The sequence below is a fragment of the Taudactylus pleione genome, unplaced genomic scaffold, assembly GCF_031769625.1.
Source record: "Taudactylus pleione unplaced genomic scaffold, aTauple2 ptg000043l, whole genome shotgun sequence".
Taxonomy (NCBI): Eukaryota; Metazoa; Chordata; class Amphibia; order Anura; family Myobatrachidae; genus Taudactylus; species Taudactylus pleione.
The window spans coordinates 15,322,334-15,338,050 of record NW_028284445.1 but is presented as its reverse complement, the minus strand read 5'-3'; the positions used below and the strand labels follow the sequence as shown (position 1 = coordinate 15,338,050).

General features: G+C 43.4%; 1 protein-coding gene across 3 annotated transcripts in view; it reads right to left on the bottom strand.

Moving 5' to 3' along the window:
* Positions 1–3,808: 3,808 nt before the first annotated feature.
* URAD (ureidoimidazoline (2-oxo-4-hydroxy-4-carboxy-5-) decarboxylase) overlaps positions 3,809–15,717 on the bottom strand; it is a 45,984-nt gene continuing 34,075 nt past the window's right edge. The window contains exons 1-2 of one of the 3 annotated variants that reach the window (XR_015873084.1): positions 8,136–8,324; positions 4,564–4,646 (exon numbers count right to left, since the gene is read on the bottom strand). Coding sequence is in view for 1 of the 3 variants with exons in the window: in XM_088460158.1 (XP_088316284.1) it covers positions 4,291–4,646 (356 nt within the window). In the remaining 2 variants the exon portion in view is untranslated. Of the gene's footprint in view, positions 4,647–8,135; positions 8,325–15,717 lie in introns of those variants that run through there. The other 2 variants (XM_088460158.1, XR_015873083.1) reach the window with 2 other exon arrangements.

Sequence of the window (15,717 nt, the reverse complement as noted above, 5' to 3'; positions counted from 1 at the left end):
GGATTCATACTCTGGTTGGTTTGAACTGGACTATTTGCTCAATATCACCAGTACAGCTGTCATTAACTAGATGAAGAGACATTCTCTTCATACCCTAGCAGATGTTCACAGACAATGCCATGCAGTTCATGAGCACAGAGTTTAAAATATTTGTATCTCAGTGGGACATCACACACAAGACTAGCAGCCCAAGGTACCCCCAGTCAAATGTGATAGCTAAAAGAGCAGTTTGCTCAGCCCAACATCTCCTTGTGAAATGTTCCAGGGATAGGTCAGACCTGTTCTTGGCACTTTAAGCTTGAGGTACACAGTGCTCTGACTAATTCCAGGAAACAGTTAAAAATCGAGTTATGACAGATCATCACAGCGCTTGGTTAACTTGGCCAACCTGTGCACATAGAAACCCCAGTGGACTTTGACAAATTAGTACAAGGACTTGACAATAGACCCAACCAGTGGTGGATTTTTTTTTAACTAGGTGCTGCAATGCATCTGGCAGGAGCCGAAGAGAGAAGAGGACAGAGCCGGCTGGGCAGCTGAATGAGCAGCGCCCCTTCAAGAAAAAGGTAGAAGCCACAGCTGAGCCCAGCAGCTACATTGTGGAAGCTGAAGGCACCGTGTATGAATGCAACAGACGCCTATGACTATGTGTGCCTAAGTCCCCAGCTACAACCAATTCAGCTGTCATTTGTACCAGGGAGCCCATTGCTCCACTCTAATACTACAGCTAGCTCTATTTTTCTTTATCAGTTCTGGTGGGGTCTCAAGACACAATCCCAAGTTCTAGGACTTTGCTCTTTAATTTCCTACTCATCCCTTCTGGCATTGTGTATTCAAGTTCCTGTTTGCATACTGTTATGCTTCCAACATTATCACACTGTTTTACAGGCACACAAGAATTGTTATTTTCTTCTGCTGTAAAGGAGGGATGTAGATATATAGGTATATAGCTGGTGGAGGAAGTGATCTCCTGACCAACCAGTGCGCTGGCAGATATGTTGTTTAACCGTTAAGTGTTAGTGCATTAAAGGCATGCTAATCAAAACTCTTGTGTCCTATCATCTTTGGGTCATCTCTAGCAACAAAGCTGCATGGATCATAAACAACCTTCAGGGCTACATCACCAGTAATTCCATTTTGAAGAGAAAATTTTTGGTATACAGGGCTGTACCAAGGGTAGTGCTATTGTTTCCATCACCCAGGGTGCAAGGCAGAGTGAGAGAAGTATAGTTGCTGACTTGGTGGCTCTTACCTGTAGCTTTGGGGTGTCTGGAGAAGTGCCCTGTAACTTGGAGAGACGCCATTCACACCCTTACAACACACCCGGCTGTCTGATCCCTGCCCCCTTTTCTGTGATGACAACAAGTGCATAAGGATCCAGCCTATGGTGCTTCTGCTATATAGTACAGCATTGGTGCAATACATTCAGTGTTCAATGATGATGACAAAGGGCATGCACTTTTAATTGGCTGAGTGTGTCTTGATCCCTCCCACTGATGCTATTATTATTGTTAGGGATTGTCTATGATTGATCAAAGAGTGAGAGCTGTGTTAGGCAGTAGACTTTCAGGTGGTTGTAGAGATGTCACATTTTAGCCTTCTTAGTACTAAGGTGAGTGCACATGATTATTAAAACAGCATTTTAATGGTGCATGAAGCACAGATATATGACTGTAGGGACTTACAGAAAAATAGGCATCCTTGACATAGGTTGTGAGTTTAGATGTCTTGATCAAAATGTGAATCAATATCTAATTTCTCTATTGTGCTAGATGTATGCAGATTTGTACTGGTAATGACAAGCACTGACAACTGTCCTCTTCATGCTCATACAAATAATTATGTTGATTTGTATAAGAGATGAAACTGGTCATGCAAGTTGCAGCCTCAGGCAGAAGGATAGCTAGGCATAACCCTGGGCTTAGACGTAATTTACATAGGCAAAATAAACAGTATTGATTGTGATTATTGTGTCTCATGGGTTACTTCACACTTAGCACTTTTCAATTTGTGGTTTTATTCATATTAAAAATTGACCAGTTCAAAAATAAGTTATTTGGTATTTTTCAACTGTGAAGAAATTAATATAATGGTATGAGAGCTTTCATCCGAGCACCAGTACCCAGGAAGTTCCAGAAAATAAAATTAAAACAAGTTGTATGTATGAATTTTACGAATTTTACATAACCATCTTTAAAAATGTTATTTAGTACTAACAGTTATTTACATATACCCATATGTTCTGTAGAATGCACATTTGCTATTAGGCATTATTAAAACTGCTAAAATGTTGATAATACAGAAGGAACAGCTCTCCGTCTTCTGTCTGAAATTTTTGAAAAGCTGCCACTTTAGAAAATATATCCCTATTTAGTTTAGTCCCTGGTAAATAAACGTTTGCTTTCCAAATCAGTTTCCCAGGTTTATTTTAATGCCTCCTCCACCAAGTTAAATCTTGCTTAAATTCTGTAATTTAATAAAAATATAAAGTGCAGATAATTAATTTATGTAGTGTATTAAATTGTTTTTCTTAAAAGTCATATTTTATTGATTTTTTTTATTGCATAAAGATTACAAACATTTAAACATTTTGGGAAAATACTTCAAGTATCTTAGTTTCAAAATTAAAAAAAAAAACATTTCAAATTTCACACTCAGAACAAACATAAGAAATACAGTATAGGAAGAGATTTAATAATTAAATTATTTTATATTCATTATTTTTTGACAAATCAATTATAATTTGAAGGAAGTTGAAAGAAGTGTAATATTGAAAAAGTGGAGTAAAAAGTGGATTAATAATTCTTCATAAATTTCCCCATCCTGCTCACCAGAATACTAAACACAATCAGGCATCCATTCACCATCCTTTAAATTTATTTTTTAGCGCCCATTCTACTTCTTTATGTCAATTTTAAGTTCCCATGCTTTTCATGACTGTAGTAACGTAGGAGATATCATTGATACCTCCTGGTTACGTGTGCAGCCATGATCATTTCCACACTCCCCAGGGATTATTATTATTATTATTATTGCCATTTATTTATATGGTGCCACAAGTGTTCCGCAGTGCCTTACAAAAGTACATAAACAAAAAAGTGACTTACAGTACAATATAATACAATGCAGGACAAGGACATGGATAATACACATTGCTACAATGGTGACCATAACACCCAAATAAGCAACAGAGCATTAGCAACCAAGTGTTAGGTGCCAGTGGGGAGTAAGAAGTAGATGAAAATAAAGTAAGGAGAAGCACAAGAGGGTAGAGGGCCCTGCTTGCAAGAGCTTACATTCTAAAGGGGAGGGACAGACAAATAGGTATGACACAGATGGGGTAGACAGACAGGAAGGAGCATGTAGCAGCAAGTTAGGATTAGAGCTGGAAAGCTTTGATGAAGTAGTGGGTCTTGAGAGCTTGTTTGAAGGATTGTAGAGAGGTCGAAAGTCTGATGGGGAGAGGGAGAGACTTCCAAAGGTGGGGAGCATCATGGGCAAAATCTTTTAGGCAGGAGTGGGAAGAAGTAATCAGTTGGCATGAGAGGCAGCGTGCATTTGTTGAACAAAGAGGGCGGGCAGGAAAGTGAATGTAGAAATTATGCAATTCATCAAATTCGAAAAATGTATAATCAAAATTTGACGGTGTTGCTGTACGCCATTCTCAGAGGGCGTACAATCCCCGTAAGGTTTCCCAAGCTGCCGTTTACAAGGCAGCTTGTGAAGCAGTGGGACCACAGCAGGACTCTGCTCCTCCTCCCTCCCCCTTCTATGCTCCGTAGATCCCGGCTCCCTCCCCCGCCGCTGCATGTCCCTGCAGTGCAAAATGTCTCTCCCCTCTTTCCATTCCCCAGTTGCACTTGTAAGTGCTCAATTAACTGTTTAAAATAACACAATTGAAAAGCACTTCCAAGTGCCACAAGGGAACAGACAGAAGAGGGGAGACGCTTCACGCTGCAGTAACATGCAGCGGCAGGAAGAGCAACGAAAATATATATTTTCTATACTTACCGCAGCTGTAGTGAGTGCTGCGCATGTGCCGCTTCAGTGAACGGAAGCGGCACATGCTGAGCATGCAAAACAGCTGCGCTAAGATAGGAGCAGGCAGGGAAAAGTATCTATTTCCAAAAAGCTGTCATTGCAAAAATGACAGCCTTTCAGAATAGATAATTATGAGCGATGGAATGATGAATTCCTCCAGTAATTAGGTAGAACTTCATGTGAGTGTTAAACCTATTTATCTCCCTATATTATTTTGTAGTGGTGAATAGACCCTTCATTTTCTAAACTTTACAGTTTTGTAGGCAATACGGCACCCTTAAATAATATATCTTGTAGTCTCAGGTGACAAATCTTTTTAACCTCATCAATCCCCTTGAGAAGTTCTGTTGATGGATCATTTTGAAGTCGAGACCTTAATTCCTCCATTATTTTTCTTTTGTCAGACATTTTAGCGCATATGACGAAGGGAAACCCAAACTTGTCCTTGTATTGTGAGTTGAGAAGGACTAATATCTCCTGTTCTCCGGGGCTTAGCGAAGTGAGCCCAGCTTGTCTCTGTTCCTGCTGTGATTCTACTGTCAGTGTTCCACTTGTTAGCTCTCTCCCGGCCAGGTCAGGGTGACACCTCAGGATCCCTTCTTTGCCTGCGTGGAAAACCAAAAAAAAACTGAGACAAAAAAAATATATATTGGGCACAACTTTTTGTAATCTATCGGTTCACGAAATGTCCACAAGCATTAACGCTTTTGCAAATATTTGCAAATAGTCTTCACAATACCTATCACAAAATAGGTTGCCATTTATTTGAGGGCTACCAGCCAGGTCTTTGTTGGCAGGGTAGTGATTATCTGGCAGTAAAAACATTCAGTCACTACACTGGGTAACCAGGAGAATAATGCAATGTGCTTGTGGAATTTATGACTTCCCTGGAGCAAAGACAAGATAAGAAATTTAGGATATTTCCAGTCTTTTCAAGTAAGCTGTTGAAGGCTTTGATGTACCTCATAGCCACAGAGCAACTCCATTCTTATTCTGCTGTGGTTGGTGGGGACGTCCTGAGACTATTGTTGAACACTAGGAAATATTTGCTAAGGTAACTGTATGTTTTTTTTTACATGGTCCCAGTACAGAGGGGGAGGTCTGAGCACTCATTGACTGCTAGAATAATGCAACATTGTCTCATTCATGCACATCTGTTTTTGTTTTTGCTTTAGCCAGGATTCTATAAAATCACAAGAGAAAAAATATATCTTATTGCATTTAGCTGTATCTTGATTTAGAGGCAATTTTTTAAACTGTGTAGTTTGCACAGCTTTACACACGATAAAATGTTTATTTTATCTACAGATGTGCGTGAACCCCCGTGTTTTGGTTATGGATCTGGATAAAGCTTCATATTTGGGTTTTGGTTTTGCAAAACCACCCTCACGTGTTTTGGTTTTGGATCTGTATTTATAAAAAACTAAAATAAAATAACAAAATAAAGCTAAGAGTAGTAAAGGATAGCGCCAATAGCTTATCCCGGACCCAAAAGACACACTTCACCTCTGGATATATGTAAAAAACAATTTATTATATTATAAATATCAGATATGAATAGAAAACTAAATGGACAATCAAAGGACAGAATTACAATGTGTGTAAATAATCTGCATATAAACAGTTTACTGAATTATAAACAGACCAAAAGTGATAAGTGAGACACTCAAATAGACAGTATACAGTCTCATCCGGGATTGTATATGAGGAGCTCCAGCTTTTTGCTCCAATATTATACAATTGAAGTTGTTCTTTAGTATCAGTCAATCTTTGAGTATAAATAAATAGAAAAGTGGCATATGCATATGACAATGTATCAATGTATCACTTTCACCAATGTAATGTAGCCAGCTCTGACCAACTCTTGGTAGATCTTAAGGGGCCTATTTATCATGTTAATTATTGGCGTCCGAACGGACCCAGACAATTTACATCCTAACTCGCCACCACTGCCGGAGAAATTCATCATTGCTCAGGCGCGGTGACAGCTGATGCGAAATCAGCTGCCCCGGTGAGCGGCTTCACTGCTCCGACTGGTCACACATGCGCACAAGAGCCCCGATGCCCGGCGGAAGGAGGCGGACAGGGGTGGAGGGATCCTAAAGGATCCCTCTTCACAACCTGGACCTTTTTCCCATAAGGAAGGAATGGGTTGCGATGCCGGAGCAGAAGCATTCACCATCTGAAGATGGCGAATGTTCCCGCAGTCAAGCTCTGTAAATATTATATTTTCGTAGCTTGATGAATTCTGTCTCCATACTAGTGTATGGGAACAGCGAGCCATTCCGCAAGAGGAAGGTAAGTAGGAGATATCTGTGATACTAGTGTATGGGGACAGTGGGCCATTCCGCAAGAGAAAGGTAAGTAGGAGATATCTGTGATACTAGTGTATGGGGACAGCGGGCCATTCCGCGAGAGAAAGGTAAGTAGGAGATATCTGTGCTACTAGTGTATGGGGACAGCGGGCCATACCGCGAGAGAAAGGTAAGTAGGAGATATCTGTGCTACTAGTGTATGGGGACAGCGGGCCATTCCGCGAGAGAAAGGTAAGTAGGAGATATCTGTGATATCTCCTGCTTTACCTTCCTGATGAATGGCCTGATAACTTAATTTTCACAATTGCAGGTGAAAATGTGCATTTTCATCTGCTTTTGTGAAAATTAAGTGATGATGAACAAACCCCTTAGTGGGATTCCAGTTACTGATATAATACTTAGAACTCAGGTGCTACTTCACAAAAAATCCAAGCTAATGCAAGTATATAGTGAAAGGCTGATCAGTAGATCTCATGTCTCTGTGCACTGAATGTAAAAGGGGAGAAGGACACAGGGACCGAACTTACAAATAATCGTCGTGCCCGCTGGTGATAGCAATAACCAGGGAGTGTATGCAGATAAGCTGCTCACCTGGTGTCAGTCCCCGGCCGTACAAAGTTGGATCCCGCCGCCGCACCTACGAGTGTGGAAATGGTTGTCACATGATGTAGCGGTTCTCCTGGTAGGGGCAACGAGAGGTGAATGCCGGGTCCCAGTTGCTGCGCATAATGCAGCAGTAATCCTGGTCAGAGTGGCAGATGATGAATGCCAGATCCCGGCCGTAGATGGTAATCACACTGCTAGGGGAGCTTATCCGAGCAACCAACTCCAGAGAGCAGCAGCAAAGAGTTCCGTCTCCCCTATGTGGATGCTAATATGGGAAAGTGCAGCTTCAATCCAGACAAGCTCCCACAAGGTTGTGATGGGTGAGGAATGCAGACTTACTCCGGGGACACCCTTAACATGTTTCTTTCTCATTGAGAATATCTTCAGCCCCTTAACGCATTTCTTTCTCATTGAGAATTTCTTCAGAACCCTTAACGCGTTTCTTTCTCATTGAGAATTTCTTCAGAATCCTTAATGCGTTTCTTTCTCATTGAGAATACCTTCAGAACCCTTAATGCGTTTCTTTCTCATTGAGAATATCTTCAGAACCCTTAACGCGTTTCTTTCTCATTGAGAATACCTTCAGAACCCTTAACGTGTTTCTTTCTCATTGAGAATACCTTCAGAACCCTTAATGCGTTTCTTTGTCATTGAGAATATCTTCAGAACCCTTAACGCGTTTCTTTCTCATTGAGAATTTCTTCAGAAGTTCGATTGCCCAATAGAAGCCTATGGGTTTCTTATTGCAGTGTGTTGTTAGAGGGATCCCTCCCAGCACCCCCCGCAGTGCGTGCATTATATGACGAATTCACAGAGGGACTCTCCATAAATCGTCAAATTCTATATTTCTATAGAGTTGAGGCTACCAAAAGGTAAAAAATGGCAACTAGATGGGCCAAGTGGTTCTTATCTGTTGTCAAATTCTATATTTCTATGTTTCTAAACCCAGACGTCCTTCTATCGCAAAGGACAGCTCTTATCGGGAGAGCTGTCCTTTGAGATTTTCTCTATGCATACCGGCGTTAGACAAGTCGGCATCCATGTGAAGAGTGGCAAGATGCCGCTTGATGCATCCGGCCCTATGCCTGGAACTTCAGCAGAGTTCGGTGCAAATCAGAATCAGGCGCAATATTCACCTGTATATTGAAGTAAATAAATCCATATAGCATGTACCTCAATTTTAGATATCTGTGCTGGCTGTAGTATTCTGGATATTTTATAGGTTGCTAATTCATCCGCTGTATAACCTAAAATAAAATATATTACTTAAGACATAGCTGGAAAACAAGTCATTAGTGAGTGATATAAGAAGAGAATGGAAGGTCTCCCTGTTATTATTACACACTGGCTGTGCATACTGGGGCTTGTACTTACAGCAGGGTGATCATGATAAACAGGTCACCTGGGAATGCAATGTGCCCCAAGCTGCCCCGTTACTCTGACTGTTCTTTGAAATTCATAAGACTGTGCACATCCACATTCAGGACACATTCACCACTCACCATATACCCTGGAGCCCTTATTCAGCCAAACCTCAATTCCCACATTTACTCATGAGATATTTATATGGGGATAGGAAACAAACCACTGTTAGCACTTGTAACCTAAATGTTCATTTCATTCATAATAAAGGTTATTAAAACATACATATTATATTTCCACATCCACCTATCTTCAAATTGTGCCATGCACAGGTACCATGGGCCTGATTCAGAGCCGCTCGTAAGCTGCCGCTCGTTCGTTCCGAGCGATGTTTGCACAACTGCGCATGCGTACAGATCGTAATACGCATGCGCGAACCAGTCAGTGCAGCCGAAAATCGTTTGTTCGCTAAATAGCGAATGCCTGCTATTTTGAGTGACAGGAGGAGGCGTTTGTGGGTGGTAACAGGGGAAGGTGCTTGAAAACGGGGAGTGGAGATCAGAACGCAGGCGTGCTTAAAGGTCAAAACGGGCATTTTATGGGTGTGCATAATTAATACAGCAGCGTCATTGACCACATCACTGGGTTATTTTATAGTCAGAACTGCTCGCAAGATTGCGGTAGGAAAAACCAACCACAAGAATAGCGAGCAGTTCATACGCTGGTCGATGTACTCGATTAATCTAATAAATAGCGGACATGACGTAGGATGCGAGCGGCCAGGGGGCGTAGTTTTAAAAAAAACGACTGCATGTTTGGTTCGCTCGTTCAGACCTAGAGGCGTGAACAGACCGCAAAGAGCGAACGGTTCATTTGAATAGCCACCCCTTTTTTCTGAACGAGCGAGCGCAAATAGCGTCCGGCTCTGAATGAGGTCCCATGTCTGCTGGTGCTGGTTTTCCATGTACTTCAGTGTGCAACTCATTCACTAGTCTGGGTAAAACATCAAAAGACAGAGGTCCGATACGAGTGACCCATGCCATGCCTTGCACCGCGTATTGTTATACTTAATCTGCGACTTTATACCAATTCCATTGTGACAAGAATTTTAATCCCTAAGTATCAAGGGCACTAACAGCGACTTTGTGTGATAAAGTATGAAAATACAGGAGTCGCTATCCGTGGTAGGGAGTCTAAGGGGTCTATTTACTAAGTCTTGGGGGCCTATTCATTATCGATAAATGGCCTGGTAACCATGCAGAAATGCTAGTTTCTGTGTATTTTATATGATATTTTCATAATCAGGGGTCCGGCAGGACCACCTGATATTCAGCAAACTCAGAAAACTGAAAGTTTTCGGAGTTTGCTTCCGTGAACAAGGGCTAGCTTCAGGCGGTGTTTTGTCCTATGGGAAGGAGTTCCAGGATGCCAAGAGGGATTCGTCTGCCGCCTCCTCACTACCATTACTGTATTCAAACTACATTAGAACAACCCTTCCCTCCCTCAGCTCATCTCAGCAGGTGCAGGTAGACGTTAGTGCCAGAATTACATAATCCTGCAAAGGCGCATATGCATGTGTGTTCTATATGTACACTCGCAGCACGATTTTGTGCAAGATATGTGTAGGACTCACTCTGCAGTAGCCCCGTAATGTTCATATTAATCCAGTAATAATATATATTTACAATTTACAAGTAATACAATTATAGTGGGTAGTATCAGACAAAGCAGAAATCCTACTGTCTATAGGACAATAGGGTTTGATTCATACAGTGTATGTTAGTCCAGCTAAGTTGCAATGGGAAAAAACTGCATAGCGGGGCTATTTGATCCATTCACAGAAAATTGTTTGAGTAGAGTAAAGCTGGCCACACATCTAAAGATTATCTGTCCAACCAGCCAACTAGTAGATTGGTTGGAATGAAAATCTGGTAAGGAATACAATCAGCAACTTGCTCCCAGACGCTGAAAAATGGACCAAAACTGTTGTATGAACAAATAGTTTAGATCAAACATTTAACAAACTTGTCTGAACGACCATTTTCATCTGTTTTCTGGCAATTCAGAGTAAATTGCTGATCAACATTTACTCCCTTTCCTTACCAGATTTTCATTCCAACCAATCAACAAGTTGGCTGGTTGGATGTAAGTTGTTCTAGTGTGTGGCCAGCTTAAGAGAATAAAGGTTTCGGGGGGACTGTACCGGAGGGAGGTAATCAGATAGAATATCCTAGTGAGGCTAGCAGGGTAGTTTGATAAGCTTGCCTGAAGAGACAAGGTTTTATTGAACGCTTGAAGGTTTGGAGGCTAGAAGAATGTCTTGTTGTACAAAGGAGGGTATCCCACAGAGTGGGTGCAGTGCGAGAAAAGAAAGTTCTGTAACCAGGATTGGGAGCATGTTGTGTGTGTGGATGAGAGATGCAGATCTTATGCAGACAGGAGACGTTGAGTCAGGGGATATTTGGCACAGTTTTGTATATGGCTTTGTATATTTGTAGTATTTTGTATTGGATTCATTAAGATACTGACAACTAGTATAGGAACTAGAGAGTACAATTCTGCTCATTGCAATAAAAAAAGATTGTGAGGTGAAATTTTGGTTGGGAGAAGCTGGGTCTGCAAAAGCAAGCTCTGGGCCCATGTAAGGCCATGTGTTCCCCCAGGCTTTGCCTGCTTACTATGGGGAATGTGAATGCATTGACCTCCCCTTCAGGCTGTGAATGCAGCTTTGGGAAATATGGCGTATTGCACACATCCTTGCACACATTATTTTCATGGCTCATAATCCACCCAGCTGTGATGGTGGATGGGCAGATGTTACTGGAGCCCCATCCTCCCCCACTAATCACCCCACTGGGACCTGAAGAGAAGCTTGTGTACTTTTTATCTGCCCCTCCTATTGCCACTTCTAAGGGAAGGGCAGTAATAAGAAAACTGCAATAGTCAATGTGGGAGATAATGAGTACATACAGTACAAAAAATGTATATCTCAACCCTCTGGTGCACTAGGCCTGTGTATAAATATGTACGCCATAATCAGGGGCGTATCTATAATGGGTGTGCGGTGCACTCGGGCCCCCTCCTCTTTTAAAACGCCCCTAGCCATAATACGCTGTATGCACACCAGGGTGTACATTTATGTTCCTTGTGTTAGCTGGGCTGTGTTTGACAGTGCATCAATGACACCATTACCAGGCTGTCACTCACAGCCACTGGTCTAATGCCCAAGAGCCAGAACAAGCGATTACAAGGGTAGCACAGTTTTCATAGCAGTCAACATTGCTGCCTCACAGCACTGAGGTCCTACAGCATAACCTTAATGTTGACATTCTGACAATGAGTCTGATTCAGAAATGGACGGTAATGCAGTCGCAACTGCATTCTCTCACCGTTTGCAGTTGCTAAAATATGCTAATGTCTCTCCGAAGCACAGCTGAGTGTAGGGATTCCCACTGCTGCCTACTCATATTCGTCCAACAGCATAAACAATGGTAACATCGACGCAAATCTCTTATGCTGTGCAGGATATCTCAATGACTTATTTATGGACGCCCACAAACCAGCGTTTCAGCAGTCAGACACGCCTGCGTTCTTCTAACCACCCATCCATTGCTGACTACCTGTCACTCAGTTTGTGAATGGTTCCTATGTACGGATGTAATCGCAATGCAAATGCTGCGCATGCACAGTGCAACTTTCATGCATACGCATTTGCAAACAATTGCTCGATCTGCGAAAATGGGTTGGGTATGGGATGCCGGCGCTCAGGATCCCGGGCGTCAGAATCCCGACGCTAGCATCCTGACCAGGTTACAATGCCGACACCTAAAGGTAAGTATTCCTAACCTAACCCTATCCCTAACCCTCCCTTCCTGATGCCTAATCCTAACCTCACCCCTAGTGCCTAAACCTAGCCCACTCTCCCCACACCCTAAACCTAACCCCCCCTGCAGCCTAATCCTAACCCTCCCCCAATTGCCTAACACTAACCCCTTACCCTAACCCTTCCTCCAACCCCAGTACTTACCTTCGGGATTCCAGCGGTCGGGATTCCGGTGGACGGGATGTCGGCACCGGAATTCTAATAAGTGTTGGGATTCTGGCGTTGGCATTCTGACCAACACAAAACCAGCGGTTGGAAATCAGACCGCATCCCGCGAAAATATTGGCTTTTAGTAAATCTCTGAATCAGGTGCAATGTCGGCATTTCACATGTTCACATTCTGAGAATGTTGACATGCTGCCTGTCAACATTTTAACAGTGTCTACACCATAACTGTCGACATTTTGGTATTAAGTTTTTGCATGTCTCTGCCTGATTCTGAGTCGGACGAATCTTTTCCAGATCTCGCTTTGCGTGAAATGGGAATTTCAGAGCTGTAATTGGTCGGCAACCATGTGATTGCTATAAACTGCCCTGTCTTCTGGGTGCATCATGGGAGTGTTGTGGGGGCGGAACCTGAGTTCCATGCTGTTCTGAGTTGGGCATACGGAGACGGATCTCTTGCTCCCAGCACGGGGCTGGTTCATGTGCTGATACTAATGATGACTGCTGCAGGTGTAGAAGGAAAAACAGCAGCTTCCTGCTTGAAGCCACAGGGATTCTCGCATTAGCCCTACGGAAACCCGCAATAGCATAAGGCAGCAATTGTTAACATTGTATTAGATAAGTTAACACTGTGCAAATTAATACTGTTACAAACGTCTTTTGGGGGAAAAATGGACCTAGTTAAGGAGAGTTAGCAGCTATGTACTGTACTGTGCAATATTTTTCCCATTCCACCAAGGATGGTCCCTATGTTCTTCCAATTGGATGCACACATATTAAGTAGGAATTTCATGGGGAAAACATTCCGGAGGGGCCAGTACAGTGGGGACATGAATATGGAGCGAGGCCTCTCCTACAGGATGTCCTCTGTGCTTTGCTTTCCTTTCATCCTCCCCAATCTCCTCCTCTCTTTTTGTGGCCAGGCACTTTCTCTTTATTCTCAGCCCTCCTCACTGCCCCTCCTCTTCCTTATCTCTTACTGACTATTTGGAAAAAAAGGTCCTTGCTTTTGTGTCTGCCTAATTTGTGTTTCTCAACCTGCTGGCAACACCTTCCTGTAATTGATGGAGTGAAAGGAAAAAAAAAAAAAAAAAATGAAAAAAATAAGATAGAGAGAGAAATGTTGACCTACAGTACAGCCAGGGCGGTTTGTCGAGATCTTCTGTTTTTGAAGATTATTCATTCATACATAAATAATTATTTTATTCTCCTGCAGTAAAGAGCTGCAACTATTAGCCATCGATAAGCTTCTTACTTCTGATTCATTAATGCTCCTCCCTGCAAGATCGGTGCGATGCACATATATATTTTTTATTATTATTAATTATTTATTACACAATCCAAGTTACCGGCACTCCTGTTGTATGAGCAAATGATTCCTTGCTGCGGTGCTCACCCTGAGGATGGTCGTCCCCTGCATATATAGATTTCCAAGAAGAAGGCACTCACAGGCTGAATAGACTTGAAAAAATACTAATGCTTTATTGCATTAGCGCATCTACGTTTCGGGGTACATTCCCCGTCATCAGGACACAAATAATGAATAAAAAATACAAATGATTTATACTCACAGACAAGGTGCAATTTCCTGCCGCATGCTGTCCTGGTCTCCGGTGTCCGGCGTTCTACTTCCGGTTTCCATGTCACCATATGACCGGAAGTGACGGTATATATAGTGATACCCACTGCTACTGTTCAACCAAATCGGTGAATAAGTGGTAGAATCGGACATCCAGGAATATCTCACAAATCAATCATATATACATCATTAGAACCGAACAGATGCTATATATTGTATTTTAACTTTTAAGATTTATATATTTTTTAAATCTGTAATATTATGGTCCTGATTCTGAGCGGGACGTAAAAAGGATGCAAGTGAGGCTGCTTCATGCTAGTCTGCACATGTGTCTGAGTATCTAAAAAGTCAGACAACGCATGTGTCCTATGGCGCGACCACCCCACGCCACCACCCGCAAATGGTACTTCCTGTCAATCACTCTGCGATGGGTCTGCATAGTCACTGCGATGGAAGTCCGAATCGCAGTGGTCGGCTTGCGCACTGTGATGCATATGCTTGCGCAGAACGCAACAATTGGCCAATTGCGTGCATATTAGCAACTGTGATCCAAGCTGAATCAGGCCCTCAATTCTGCAGCAGAGCAGACTGTTAGTGATTGACTGTTTCGGAGTAGGGAGGGGGCAGCAACAGGGCTCCGTTTATCAAAATAGAGTTGTGTCGTCGCCGTTGTGGGGGAGTGACGATGGCAGGATCCTCGTCAGCTGATAGAGATTTCCTGGCCCCCTTTTGGCATCCGCAGTGGCCAGCTAGCATGGGGCAGGTGCTAGTTTCGATGGTAGCATCTAAAGAGGCACCAAGCTGGAGCGTCTCAGCCCTTGCATACTCAGAGGCACGCTTGTACACCAGGGGAAAGGCTTTTACTAGCATAAATTTAGAGGTGCAACTACAACAACAGATGCTAAAGCAGTCACAGAAGCATGCAACGTTGAATTGGCCCCTATGTGAATGCATATTCAGCTTCATGCATGTGCATCGCACTGTCCACTAGTTTCCACCCACAACTTTTATAATTGGTATCAGCACTTAAGTTGTAACCAACCTATGCTGGGTGCAAAAGAGCCTTGTGAGACAGGCATCCCATGTTCATCTGCCAGGGGCATATCTACCCAGTGGCCAGGATGGCACTCGCCAGGGGCGCCGACCAAATGGGGGGCGCCATCCGGCAGTGCCACCAACAGCCAAGGGGTGGACAAGTCCCCCGGTCCCACAAGTGTAGGGCAGACCACAGTGACAGCGGTCGGCCCTACACAGTTTACAAACACACAGCCACCAGCGGCGGCTGTGTGTTTGCAATAGCAGACAGCCAATGAGAGTCAGACAGACTCTCATTTGCTGCTGCGTCATCTGCGGAGGGAGCCGGCTGGAGCTCACTCATGAGATCCGTGTTCCAGCTCCCCCCGCAGCGTGTGATGGGAGAGACGTCATACGTCATGACGTCTCTCCCATGCAGGAGAAGAGCGTCCAGGACTCACAGCAGACAGTGGCGGTCATGTCAGGAGCGGGGATCAGGTAAGTTGAATTTTTTTGGGTTCTTTGTGTGTGTGTGTAAGCCTGGCTCTACGGGGGGGGCTCTGAAATAGGGGGTGGCTGCTACTGGGGGCACTTTATGGGGGGGTGCCCACTACTGGGGGCATTGTATAGGGGTGGCCACTACTGGGTGCAATTTATGGGGGGTGGCCACTACTGGGGGCACTGTATAGGGGTGGCCACTATTGGGGGCAATTTAGGGGGGGTGGCCACTACTGGGGGCACTGTATATCGGG